General features: G+C 50.7%; 6 protein-coding genes across 6 annotated transcripts in view; all 6 read left to right on the top strand.

The window, feature by feature from the left end:
* Positions 1 to 2,408, top strand: part of Pmar_PMAR003602 (Leucyl-tRNA synthetase, putative) — a gene marked incomplete at its 5' end in the record, with an annotated part of 5,205 nt that extends 2,797 nt beyond the window's left edge. Inside the window, 12 exons of the mRNA XM_002784297.1 lie at positions 256 to 380; positions 424 to 583; positions 632 to 724; positions 772 to 923; positions 972 to 1,100; positions 1,148 to 1,280; positions 1,333 to 1,471; positions 1,520 to 1,577; positions 1,635 to 1,739; positions 1,785 to 1,879; positions 1,936 to 2,125; positions 2,178 to 2,408. Of these exons, the coding sequence (XP_002784343.1) occupies positions 256 to 380; positions 424 to 583; positions 632 to 724; positions 772 to 923; positions 972 to 1,100; positions 1,148 to 1,280; positions 1,333 to 1,471; positions 1,520 to 1,577; positions 1,635 to 1,739; positions 1,785 to 1,879; positions 1,936 to 2,125; positions 2,178 to 2,326 (1,528 nt within the window). The 3' untranslated portion in view covers positions 2,327 to 2,408. The remainder of the gene's footprint in view (positions 1 to 255; positions 381 to 423; positions 584 to 631; positions 725 to 771; positions 924 to 971; positions 1,101 to 1,147; positions 1,281 to 1,332; positions 1,472 to 1,519; positions 1,578 to 1,634; positions 1,740 to 1,784; positions 1,880 to 1,935; positions 2,126 to 2,177) is intronic.
* Positions 2,409 to 2,811: 403 nt separating this feature from the next.
* Pmar_PMAR003601 (hypothetical protein) lies at positions 2,812 to 3,765 on the top strand (the record flags this gene model as incomplete). Its single annotated transcript, XM_002784296.1, has 1 exon — positions 2,812 to 3,765. One exon carries the CDS (start codon positions 2,812 to 2,814, stop codon positions 3,763 to 3,765), a length of 954 nt encoding a protein of 317 aa, XP_002784342.1.
* A 1,384-nt stretch (positions 3,766 to 5,149) lies between these two features.
* On the top strand, positions 5,150 to 7,455 carry Pmar_PMAR003600 (hypothetical protein; the record flags this gene model as incomplete). The annotated part of the gene is made up of 4 exons (XM_002784295.1): positions 5,150 to 5,238; positions 5,287 to 5,481; positions 5,532 to 7,191; positions 7,318 to 7,455. The coding sequence occupies 4 exons, from the start codon at positions 5,150 to 5,152 to the stop codon at positions 7,453 to 7,455; spliced, it is 2,082 nt and encodes a 693-aa protein (XP_002784341.1).
* A 104-nt stretch (positions 7,456 to 7,559) lies between these two features.
* Positions 7,560 to 8,734, top strand: Pmar_PMAR003599 (conserved hypothetical protein; the record flags this gene model as incomplete). The annotated part of the gene is made up of 5 exons (XM_002784294.1): positions 7,560 to 7,688; positions 7,733 to 7,881; positions 8,131 to 8,290; positions 8,338 to 8,517; positions 8,567 to 8,734. The coding sequence occupies 5 exons, from the start codon at positions 7,560 to 7,562 to the stop codon at positions 8,732 to 8,734; spliced, it is 786 nt and encodes a 261-aa protein (XP_002784340.1).
* Positions 8,735 to 9,831: 1,097 nt separating this feature from the next.
* On the top strand, positions 9,832 to 10,733 carry Pmar_PMAR003598 (wd-repeat protein, putative; the record flags this gene model as incomplete). Its single annotated transcript, XM_002784293.1, has 6 exons — positions 9,832 to 9,892; positions 9,934 to 10,044; positions 10,100 to 10,196; positions 10,271 to 10,375; positions 10,458 to 10,593; positions 10,647 to 10,733. The coding sequence occupies 6 exons, from the start codon at positions 9,832 to 9,834 to the stop codon at positions 10,731 to 10,733; spliced, it is 597 nt and encodes a 198-aa protein (XP_002784339.1).
* Positions 10,734 to 10,759: 26 nt separating this feature from the next.
* Pmar_PMAR003597 (wd-repeat protein, putative) overlaps positions 10,760 to 10,802 on the top strand; it is a gene marked incomplete at both ends in the record, with an annotated part of 646 nt that continues 603 nt past the window's right edge. The window contains one exon of the mRNA XM_002784292.1: positions 10,760 to 10,783. Within this exon, the coding sequence (XP_002784338.1) occupies positions 10,760 to 10,783 (24 nt within the window). The remainder of the gene's footprint in view (positions 10,784 to 10,802) is intronic.

Below are 10,802 nucleotides of genomic sequence, written 5' to 3'. Positions count from 1 at the left end.
TGGTAGTAGTAGTAGTAGTAGTAGTAGTAGTAGTAGTAGTAGTACGAGTTCATAGAGCGGGGGGGTCGTTGGGATAGTATTAGAGAAGCTGCTATGGATCGGAAATTGTGGAAGGGGATTGTAAATGCGACTAGTAGCTCGCACGTTCGTCCAGATGAACTATGCGGGAATGAATGAATGAAGTAGTAGTAGTGGTAGTAGTAGTAGCTAGTGCAGGAGGTACCTCGGTCCTAATACTGGCCTTCGTCATCTCAGGGCATGCTCTCGTAATTTCGGCCTCGGTACCCGTCTACCTTGGGACAAGCGATGGGTCATCGAGAGTCTGTCGGACTCTACTATTTACATGGCTTATTACACTATCGCCCATCTACTGCAGGGAGGTGAGTCCTCAATGTCTGGTCGGCCAGGGTAGTCTGTTAGTAGGCGTCCTTGATGGCTCTGGTGACCATCCTCTCGGCATTGATGCTGAGCAGATAACTGATGATGTTTTCGATTATATCTTTGATCTTGCTTCTGAGCCTCCAGCTGATTGTGCCATTTCCCGGGAGAGTCTTGATAAGCTGAAGAGAGAGTTCAACTACTGGTGAGCAGACGGATCTGGTTTACACTAGGATGATGCTTGATATTATAGGTACCCTATGAGTCTGAGGTGCAGTGGTAAGGATCTGATCCCGAATCACTTGACTATGTGCCTGTACAGTCATGCAGCTATCTGGGAAGACCGGTAGGTGTTTCGAGCTGTGATCATGGTGCTCTTGACCGCTTTGGCAGTCCGGACCTTTGGCCTCAAGCCTTCTTCACCAATGGTCATGTGATGGTGGATGATGAGAAGATGTCGAAGTCGCGGGGTAACTTCCTCACGCTGGACCAGGCCTGCGGGGAGTTCTCGGCCGACGCGACTCGTCTGGCTTTGGCTGATGCTGGTGCGTGCATAATGGGAGGTGCATTGATAGTCATTCATTTTATGGTAGGCGATGGTCTTGAGAATGCTAACTTCAAGAGGAAGACGGCTAATGACAGTATTTTGTCTCTTACTACCTTCGATAATTGGGCCACTGAGGTCATGACCAGCTCTGAGGAGCTCGCCAAGGAGCGCGATGGTAGTACCATTGGTACTGGCTGCCTGTGTTCGATGATGGAACTTCAGGTGAATATACATTCGTGGACAAGTGTTTCGCCAACGAGCTCAACAGACTGATCCAAGAGGCCGATGCTGGGTACTCTAAGATGATGATGAGGGATGCCCTCAAGGCTGGTTGGTTCGACATGCAGAACCTCAGGTTAGTCATAGCTGTCATCAACAGTTGATGGTCGGGACAATGGTTGAAGCAGGGACCAATATCGTGTGCTCACTGATGGCTCAATGCATCGTCATCTACTAAGGCGTTACATCGAGGTCCAGGCCTTGGTCATGGTGCCCATCACCCCCCACTTCTGCGAACATATTTGGAGCGATATCCTTCATAAAGAGGTAGTAGGGAGGCGGCTTAGTACGATGATCGTAATGCCATGTGTTTAGGGTCTTGTCGTCCAGCAGTCGTGGCCTGTTGCTGATGCCCCATTCAACGAGTCCCTCAGTGAGTGTGGCATCCGTTGAACTTGATGATGGTGGTGATACTGGTTTGATACTGTAGGCCGACAGTACAATATGCTGCAGTCTAATCTTCGTGAGTTCCGCTTGGAGCTCCAGAAGCACATGCAACCTAAGAAGAAGGCCCCTGCACCGGTCCCTCCTACTGGTAGGTAGCTGTGTTAGGGTCTAGCTGTAGTGGGATGGTGTTCAGATGCTGTCATTTACGTTACGAAGGAGTATAAGCCGTTCCAGCAGACGTGTTTGAAGGTCCTTAGTGAAGTCGAGCTTGATGAGAACAATGAGCCGGTATGGATGCTGTAGTCGGCACTGATATGCTATGAGTGTTGTTGTTGATGTTGTAGGTCGATAAGAAGTTTATGGGTAACTTCTTCAAGGACCATCCTCTTATCAAGGAGTTGTCCAAGCAGGAGAAGGGTATGGCTATGAAGTTCGCCCCCTTCCACATGCAGACGGAAGTGAAGACTAAGGGCAAGGCAGCATTGGCCCTCACGTTGCCCTTTGATGAGACTAGGATGATCGAGGATCAGAAGGGTACGGTCATTGTCAGCGGTCCATAGGGGGATTCTATTTCGGTTCTCTTTAGGGCTCATCAAGAAGCAGCTAGGCCTACCTGGTGAGGTCGAGGTTAGGGATGCCGCTGAGGACTCTGCAGTTGACAAGAACAACCGCAGGGCAACCGGCGCCCCCGGCAGGGCAGTCATCGTTTTCTATGCGAAGGAAGTTACTGAGTAGATACTGGTAGTGTAACTGTCACGATTCTGTCATTCGTTTTCCTACTATGATCCTACTGTAGACATTGAAAGTAGTAGAATAATGTATAGGTTTCACCAGTGCTCGTCCCTCAAGTCGTGTGGTAATTAATACTAGTCTCATAGGGCATCGTTGAGATCATCACTCTGGTAGCTTTATAGTCTCGTGTTTCTTTCGTCTGACTTCTGTCGGTGTTTGGACATTTAATGTCGTCACAACATCATCGTGGTCGTCGTCGGGTTATGCGAATGCCATCTTGTTATAATGTTATGTTTCTGGCACTATGCTGCTGCCTTGGCCGAGGTCAACAGATGCCGCGGCCTTTGATTGAAGGACGACCCATCACGCAAGAACTGTCATTGGCTGCTGTACGTTCTGAAGAGGCTCGTAGAACTGACGAAAGAGAACCTATACCATTCGCTGCTATGGGCCGAGCTGACGAGAGGAGGCCGATACCTTTTGTCACTATGGGTCGTAATGAGGAAGGAGGGCCGATACCTATGCTGGGCATGGGTCTTAATGAGGAAAGAGAGCCGATATCAATGTTGGATATGGGGGAGTCTGCTCCTGCGCCGACCTCGGAGAATATACCATGGGGTAGATTGCAACCTGCAAGGCTAAAATTTCTGAAGCATGGGACATTGGCTGAGAAACGGCTTAGTGCCTGGCAGCACTGGGCTGCTGTAACACTGACCTCCATGGCGATAATGGTCATAGCGGCTCACTTCGTGGTCTGCTTCCGGGGTATGTGTTCGAAAGGCGCTGGGAGTAGCGACCTCAGTGCTCAGCCGCAGCAACAGCAGCAACTCGATAGTGCTGGTCATGCCACTATGGCTTATGGGGTGCCTATTAATGGCAGCTATCCCTTGCGTACATTGATATCACCAGGAGAGGGGCCGACTGCATCTGTGAAGGGGCAAGGCTCGTCAGCAAGAGGTAGTAAGTGTGGTCCTAATGGTGGCTGTAAGAGCGGCCCTAGACAACAGCTGCAGTTCGATAGGTTTGTAGTGCGAGGAGCAAATACGGGCCCATCAGCAGCCTCGGCCTTTGGATCGAAGGTCTTGTCAGTAGGTGGCCCTCATGGGTACCATAAGGTTAATACGTGGGGTTATGGTGGGAGGTATACCCCCGGTCTAAGAGGAGGATACTATTATAGGCATAGTTATGGTATGAAGGATATGTTCAACATTGCCTCTGGTGATGATAACGAGGATGATGATTATGGAAGCATAGAGGGTCGGGGTACGACAGCAGGAGAGGTCTATTACGGCTTGGATGGTCGAGCACGCGTGGTTCAATATCCACAGACGTTGGTGGTACCTGAGGACGATGAGACCCCTGAGGAATTCGCAGCTCGGCAGAAGGGTCGGAGGACATACGAGCATTGTGGTGGGGTCACCCCAGCTTGGCTGGGACGTTGATTGTTTTGGCTACCACTTGTGATGATCTTTATGGTCGTTATTCGAGCCTTCTGCCGTCGCCGCTGATAGCTCGCCGTTTATTTTTAACCTCTTCTTCTTGTTGTTGTTTCTACTTGCCCAGCACCGCTGCGTATTCAGCTACTGTAGCACCGTATGTGTGTTAGAACTAAAGGTCGTAGCCTGTATGACCATGATGGGCCAAGGCAGTATCTCTCAACCATTTGTCTGCCACATCGCGACAACCTTGCATCTACTACCATTATTGTTACTACTGCTTCTTCTAGGCCTTCCTCCTTGCGTTAGTCTGGTCATCCATTGATACTGGCGTGTGGAACCTTTTGTAGGAGTTGTCCTCGGCGAAGTGAGTGATGTCTGAGACTACTAGCAACCTGTGGGAGATTGCTGAGATCGCGGGCGTCTTCGCCTTTTAGGCGAGGAACTTCCCGGCGGAGGCCCTCGGCCCCTTCAGACTTGTGTAGATTGGCATGCCAGGACCTAGCAGACTTCATCAGTCTAGCATCCAAGTTCATAGCGGCACGTCTCTCTTTCGTTGGGCTACCGGGTCCTTCCCCTCCCACTCATATCTATGCCCACGGGGAGGAAGGGGATGCGGGACGCTTAGGCACTACTATCATTACTGAAGCTATGGCTGATGGTTTTATAAGGTGTAGGTAGTACAGCCACTATGCTGAATTGGCATTTCCATGTTAACTTCTCAGATTTTCGTCCATATGAGTTGCTCCCTACTATGCTTAGTAGTCCTGAACCCCTAGGGGACTACAACTATGTCCCGGGGTCTTCGACTCATTACAATGTGCCTCTTTGCATGTTACATCATAATGATCGTGTCGATCCTATAGATGACCTAAGACGAGACGATGCGGTTTGTGTTGGATAGGGATCGGGCTCTTTGCGTGATAGGGGCGCTTTACTGCAGAATGGGAGACCAGGCTTTTCCTTCCAGTGGCTGTTCTGTGAGGCTCCTAGCCTAGAAGGGAGGCAGACCGAAGGTGGAGGAGGTATTGGAGAGTATTGGGAGGGCTTGTTACTATGGATGTTGACAGTGTACCTCATCAAATTGTTTTCTTGGTCCCTCGGAGTCGGGTTGGTCAACTTGACAGCTTCCTGTTAGTTTTTTTTTTCTGACGATAAACTCACGGGGGAAGTGGTCTTCTCACAATGACTAGTAGTGATCACCGTCTGTTGTTCCTGCTAGAAGTATCGCCTTGGAGGCTGCAGTCACCGCTAGCTAGGCCCGAGCAAATCGAGGTAGAGTTGGAGGCTAGTCTGATGAAGTGCTTGCCTCAACGCAACGTCCCAGACAATCCACTTGTGAGTCTTCCTCTGGATCCAATGCTCCAGGAGGACTTGCCTAGTTTAGGCCATGCGGATGGCTGTTCGAGAGGCCGCCAGTAGTATCTTGTATGGGAGCAACGATGAGGCCGAGGCGTTTAGCAATGGTCTTAAGGAGAAGTAATCTGCTTTGGCTCCTCCGTATGGGTAGCATTGTTTTCATAATAGAGGTGGTATGGCCAGGTACTCCTCCTTCCTAACGGCCCTAGTGCAGACCGTTCGGGAGTTGACGCCAGTAGCTAAGGCCGCAGACCAGGTCGAGGTGGGGGTCTTCCAAGATGTCACCTGTGATGAGACACTGTGCAGTATCAGCAGTCAGTGGTGGGAGGGGATCGCTAGTCCCTTCATATTCAAAAAGGGAGAGTAGGTCTCCACATGCACGGGTTTCGAGACTATCGTGGTCGATCTGTAAGGTACGACGCTGATAGGGTGAAGGACTTCATCGTTAGTGGTGGGGACTCCTGCCCTCCTCCGGCCCCTCTGTGGTGCCAGATAGAGGCTTCCACTGCCTCGAGGGTCCTCATTGTCACTATCGCCGGGGACTCAACCAATCATCAGCTTGCCTATACCATTGCTGGTCGAGCCAGGAGGCACTTGGGCAAACACCTGCAACATGTCTCTGTCCTGCACTTAGGGCCTGATCCGACCACGGAACACTTAGCCGAGGTCGAGGACCTGTGTGCTGCTACTGGAGGCTTCTTTGTGACGTGTGACACCATCCACTCCGTGTCACCAATCATTAGCAGCCTCACGCAAGCCTTCCTCGGTAGGGCGGAAGGGTTATCACGACTGTTGCAGCAGAGGAGAGAGAACCATGCCAAGCTGAACAAGTTGAGGGTTGGGCAGACGGAACTGTCAAATGGTGACTCGAGCGCCGAGGCTGTCACCAGTGCGGCAGCTCGACTGTTACTACCCAGTGCATGCATGCTAGAGGGCTTGCGAGATGTCACGCAATCCATCCCTTGGCTGTGGGGGCGGGCCGTCCGGGAGTGGCGGGCATGGGCCTTCGGTGTCCGAGATGTGGCCTTCTCTGAGCCAGGCCCTCTTGGATTGGACGTGGCCGCCCCTCCGCCCACATGGAGGGTTGCTGCCACACACCCTCCTGCTAGTGTCTTGACGTTGTCGCCGCAGATTTCCATCGCAGCGATAGGATCAGTGGCGTTGTCTCGAACGACGAGTCGACGAACCTTGAGCAGAGTACTGTCTATGCGGCCTATAGGGCTCACGCTGGGTGACCCCTACGTCCGGGACCTTCCGTCGGCAGTAGTCGGCCATCTGGCCTGCCTTATAGTGGCGGAGGTCATGGCGGCTCGAGTAACCAACCCTTTCAAACATAACCCTCCTCCAGTTCCCTCGAGGGATCCGTCCAATCTCTCCAACATTGAGGGTCACCACCTGGCTGGGGTGCCGACCAGGGTCCTCATCCTAGTCGTGGAGTATGCATGCGACCTGCAAGTGATCGGCAAACTAGGTTTATGTTGTAAGGCGCTGTATAGGGAGGTCCTCGTCAATTCCAGGACGGATCGGAAGTCTATAGGCTTTAGAATGATACGCTACTGTCTGCGTAATGGTGCCCTCAGGGGCCGTCCCTTCCGGGCCAGTTTTCTCGCTTGGTCGCTCTCCAACACTCCGACCAAGGAATCCGACAGGGAATCTTTCCTAGCTGAGAACTGGCTTGGTTTCCGTCCGACCGACGTTCTTGGTCGAGTTGCATCAGAGGACATTGGAGGCTCGGCAGCTATCCCCTCCGATTGGCTCTGTCTCCATCGGCGACGATGTTTACGACGTTTGAGCTGTCTGGTGGACCTGTGCATGCCAGCCTACTTTGGGGCGTTGGACGGTCGCCTGGCCGGGAGGCTGAGGGCCGATGGCGTCAGCATTGAACTCGCAGTGGCTAATCTTGCCTTGAATGCCAAGCTGGGAGGGGTCGGTGTTGTCTCTGATGTCGCCTCTTGGGAGGACCCTTTCTGGTCGGAGAGTAAGCCACTGTGTGATCTACTGTACCCTTTGAGACTCGTCATTGCGGCGGTGTTGGTCCACAAGCGATGGATACTGGACAATGCTGCTGAGAATGTAAGGAGGAATGGATTGCATTGAAGTTGACGATATGCGTGGAATCTCTTCTCACGATGGTGACGATGCATTTTCAGACTAATTATCATCACTTTGCAGGCATGGATGCGTCGTCGTCGTCATCAGGTAATGCGCAGATTGATGGACGTTAAGACCTACGAAGAGGACTCAGTGATCTCTGAAGCTCTGCGTATTAAATTGAACCAGAAGTGGTTTAACACGTGGATGAGCGTACAAGGCTTAGACCCGAGTAGTGCCTTATGATTTTCTTATTCATTCTATTGTGTTGTTGTCTATCATCTGGTCCCACCATCTTTTACAGTTGTTCTCGAGAGTCTTTTTACCGTTACCAGCCTCCCCCGTTATCAATGGTCTCACGCGTCCGTCTTGGCCTAGGGGTTGCCATGCTGGCTGTGGCTGCAGGCCTCTACTTCAAATTTGGTTACCTTCTCAGTTTACATTCTATAAAAGTTAACAGGGATTGGATAGCTGCAGAGGTAGGATCCGCACTTGCTCTTACTATGATTGCCATTGCTCACAGGTGGAGAAGAATTTCTGGTTATCAGCGTGCATATACATGTTCGCAATGTGCCTCGATATTGGGCTAACAATACCAGGAGCGACTACACTCTCGTTCGCCGGTGGACTTTTTTTCGACCAGCCTTATGCGGCGATATTTTCATACATGGGGTAAGGCGCACGCAGCTCATTTGGCTTGGTCTCGTGGAGTGTGTTGACAACGAATGAAGAATGTCTGGTTATCGAGGTTGGGCACCGTGGAATTAGCATCATCATTGCACACGTTTCTGCAAGTAAATTGAACAATCTTGACCCATGTGCATGATGCACACTGTTCATCGTGCAGTGATGTCTCTCGGAAGGGAAACTTCTAATGTTGTTGTCCGGCTGTGGTGTTCCAACAGGGAGGCTCTATCTCAGGTATGTCATCGGAGCTTGCGTATCATATCTGCTGGTCCGAACAGTATTGGCAGACTTTGCCAAGTGGCTACTCAATACGGAGAGTCGAACATACAAGAAGTTGGAGAGGAATTTGAAGAACAATGCATTCGTTTATTTAATAGCTGCACGATACACCTTGGTACCGCATCCGCACGACGCTTTATTCTGCCGAGGTTCCTATGGCAGGTTTTCCCCTTTTGGTTTGTCAACGGTTGCGCAGCTCTCATCGGTGTGCCCTTCAACACTTTCATGTCGGCTACGGCTGTCGCAGTGATACCGGGTTCTGTTCTCTATACCACTGCCGGCCGCGCGATGACAAACGTCCTTGCTACACTGGACCAGAACACGAAGGTATCTGCGACTGATGTAAGGGAAGTATGATCCTAATACTGCTAACTCATGGACCGTGTTAAAGGTTCTTATACAATCTATGGGATCTGATGATGTTAAAGCAGCTGCTGTATCACTGGCCGCCTGTGCTATAATCCCAGTGATGATGAAAATTCGGAGTCATCGGAAGAAGGTCGCCAAATCCCATAATGCTGCTGCTGGCACGCACGATGATGAGAAGAAAGATGCTTAGTGTCCCGTCGAATGCATTGTCGATACTTGCCCATTTGGAAATGATGCTGGTTTGTCTAATATAAGTGTTGTGTCCGAAGTTGCCGTGGATGATTGGAATAGAATTAAAGTGAACAGGTATTGGATAGTAGTCCAGCGGAACATATCCTGCTGAGTTGCCAGCTTGGGAATAAGCAATTCACCAGCAATTATTTCGAACATAGTCGCCGCAACCTCTAGATGCCTTTCGGTAGATGCACAGTGTCGAGAACATACAGTTGCGAGCGAACGTGTGTGCCTTACTCGAAGCAGGCTTCACCGTAAGAATCGATTAACTGTAGAGCTCTTGACAACTTGTTATTGATAAAAAGTTACGTAGTGTAACGGCCACACTATAGACTGGACACGAACAAGCAGAGATTAAACGTGGGTCACGACTCGTGGGAGAGGGTGGCTTAGGATAACTGGATTCGAGTAAACAACACACAAGCGATGCCCTATGAGAAGTCATGGCACTACCGATTACGAGTGGAGAGGTCGAGGTTATGCACAAGTTACATGATAAAAAAACAAATATTCAAAAAATTCATAAGCTTTCGTGGCGATATGTTATCTCCAGGTAAAAACAGGTGGGGAGCGAGCACGCGTTTCTTGCCATTGTGCGCTCTGTCGTGTACATGCAAAATAGCGACAAAACCGTTTGCAAAGTGTACCATGCCGGGATCGAACTCGGGTCTTATTCATCCATGTACACCAGAGTCACTGGTCTTTACAGTTGAACATATCTATCTGGTAACCGATGAGCAGTGGGAACCTCCTTATTGATTGTTTAGAGCCACAGCTAGTTGCATGTACACTACAATTGAGCAAAGCATGCGATTCGCTTTACCCCTTCTATGATAGGAACCCGCCGAGGCCCTCATGGACGGTCGACATGTGAAGCCAGGACCTTTCCGTCTTCCCTCGACTGTAGCGGCTTTCGATGAGCCCTCCTTATCAAGGAAGGCTCACCGTGTCCTCACTTACACTCCATCTATGTGTCTGACCATTAGAGCTTCACTCGGGGTACTTTACCACGCCCTCCCTAGTTAGGCTTTTCTCTTTCATCGAGGAGCTATAATGACTATCGTCTGTGCTATCTCCGGTGAAGTCCCCGATGATCCGGTGTTGTCCAAGACAGGTGAGCTGAGGTGATTCCTCAACAACCCATTCCCCTTGTAGGATACGTCTTCTCCCGTCGACTGATTGAGAAGGCCCTAACGGAGAATGGCGGTAAGTGTCCAGTGACCGGCCAAGACCTGGATAAGGAGACCGACCTCTACCCCATTCACGGTGAGACTTAGTCGTCTGCCGCCGCCGCCGCGAGTGATCTCCCTGGTCGTCTCAGCTAACTCGGTGGTCACGCCTCGTCCCGCGACCTCCTCCTCCATATCGTCGATGCTGCACGATTTTCAAAACGAGTGGGACAATCTAATGCTGGAAACGTAGTAGAGGGAAATCGACTACTCTCAAGAGGACTGCACTTTTGCCACTCCGTGAGGTATTACATTTTACGCAGGTATAAACTGAGAGAGTCTTTAACGACCACGAGGGCTCAGCTATCCCAGACTCTATATCAGCATGAGGCCGCCTGTCGTGTGATATGCAGGCTTGCCAAGGAAAGGTAGCAGTGCCAGTAGTAGTAGTGGAATACTGAGTCGAAGCGATGTTGGATAGGGATGGTGGCATGTAACGGTTATTTTCAGGGATTTGGCTGTGTCCAGAGTGAGGCAGCTAAGCTCAGACCTTGCTAAGGCACGGGCTGGTGTTGGCATGGAGACTGATGTGCCTATGACCGAGGGAGGAGCACAAGACGAGAATACTGCGGATGCTTTCATACAGGTGCTCAACTCTCCTACTGCTTTCATGTTATCCCCATGGTTCCTTGTTATTAGGAAGCAGTAGCTGTGTCTGAGAAGCTGATGGGAGGCAGGAAGAAGCGTAAGCACCCTAAGCTTGCCAAGGAGGATGCAGTGAAGTAATGAGCCTTGTTTGTCCACTTGGTAGTATGTCCTGTGACAGGGCATATACTGTACAGGATACAGCCGAGA

Source organism: Perkinsus marinus, assembly GCF_000006405.1.
Source record: "Perkinsus marinus ATCC 50983 genomic scaffold scf_1104296935302, whole genome shotgun sequence".
Taxonomy (NCBI): Eukaryota; Perkinsozoa; order Perkinsida; family Perkinsidae; genus Perkinsus; species Perkinsus marinus.
The sequence above is the reverse complement of the archived record's forward strand: the minus strand, read 5'-3'. Positions and strand labels throughout refer to the sequence as shown.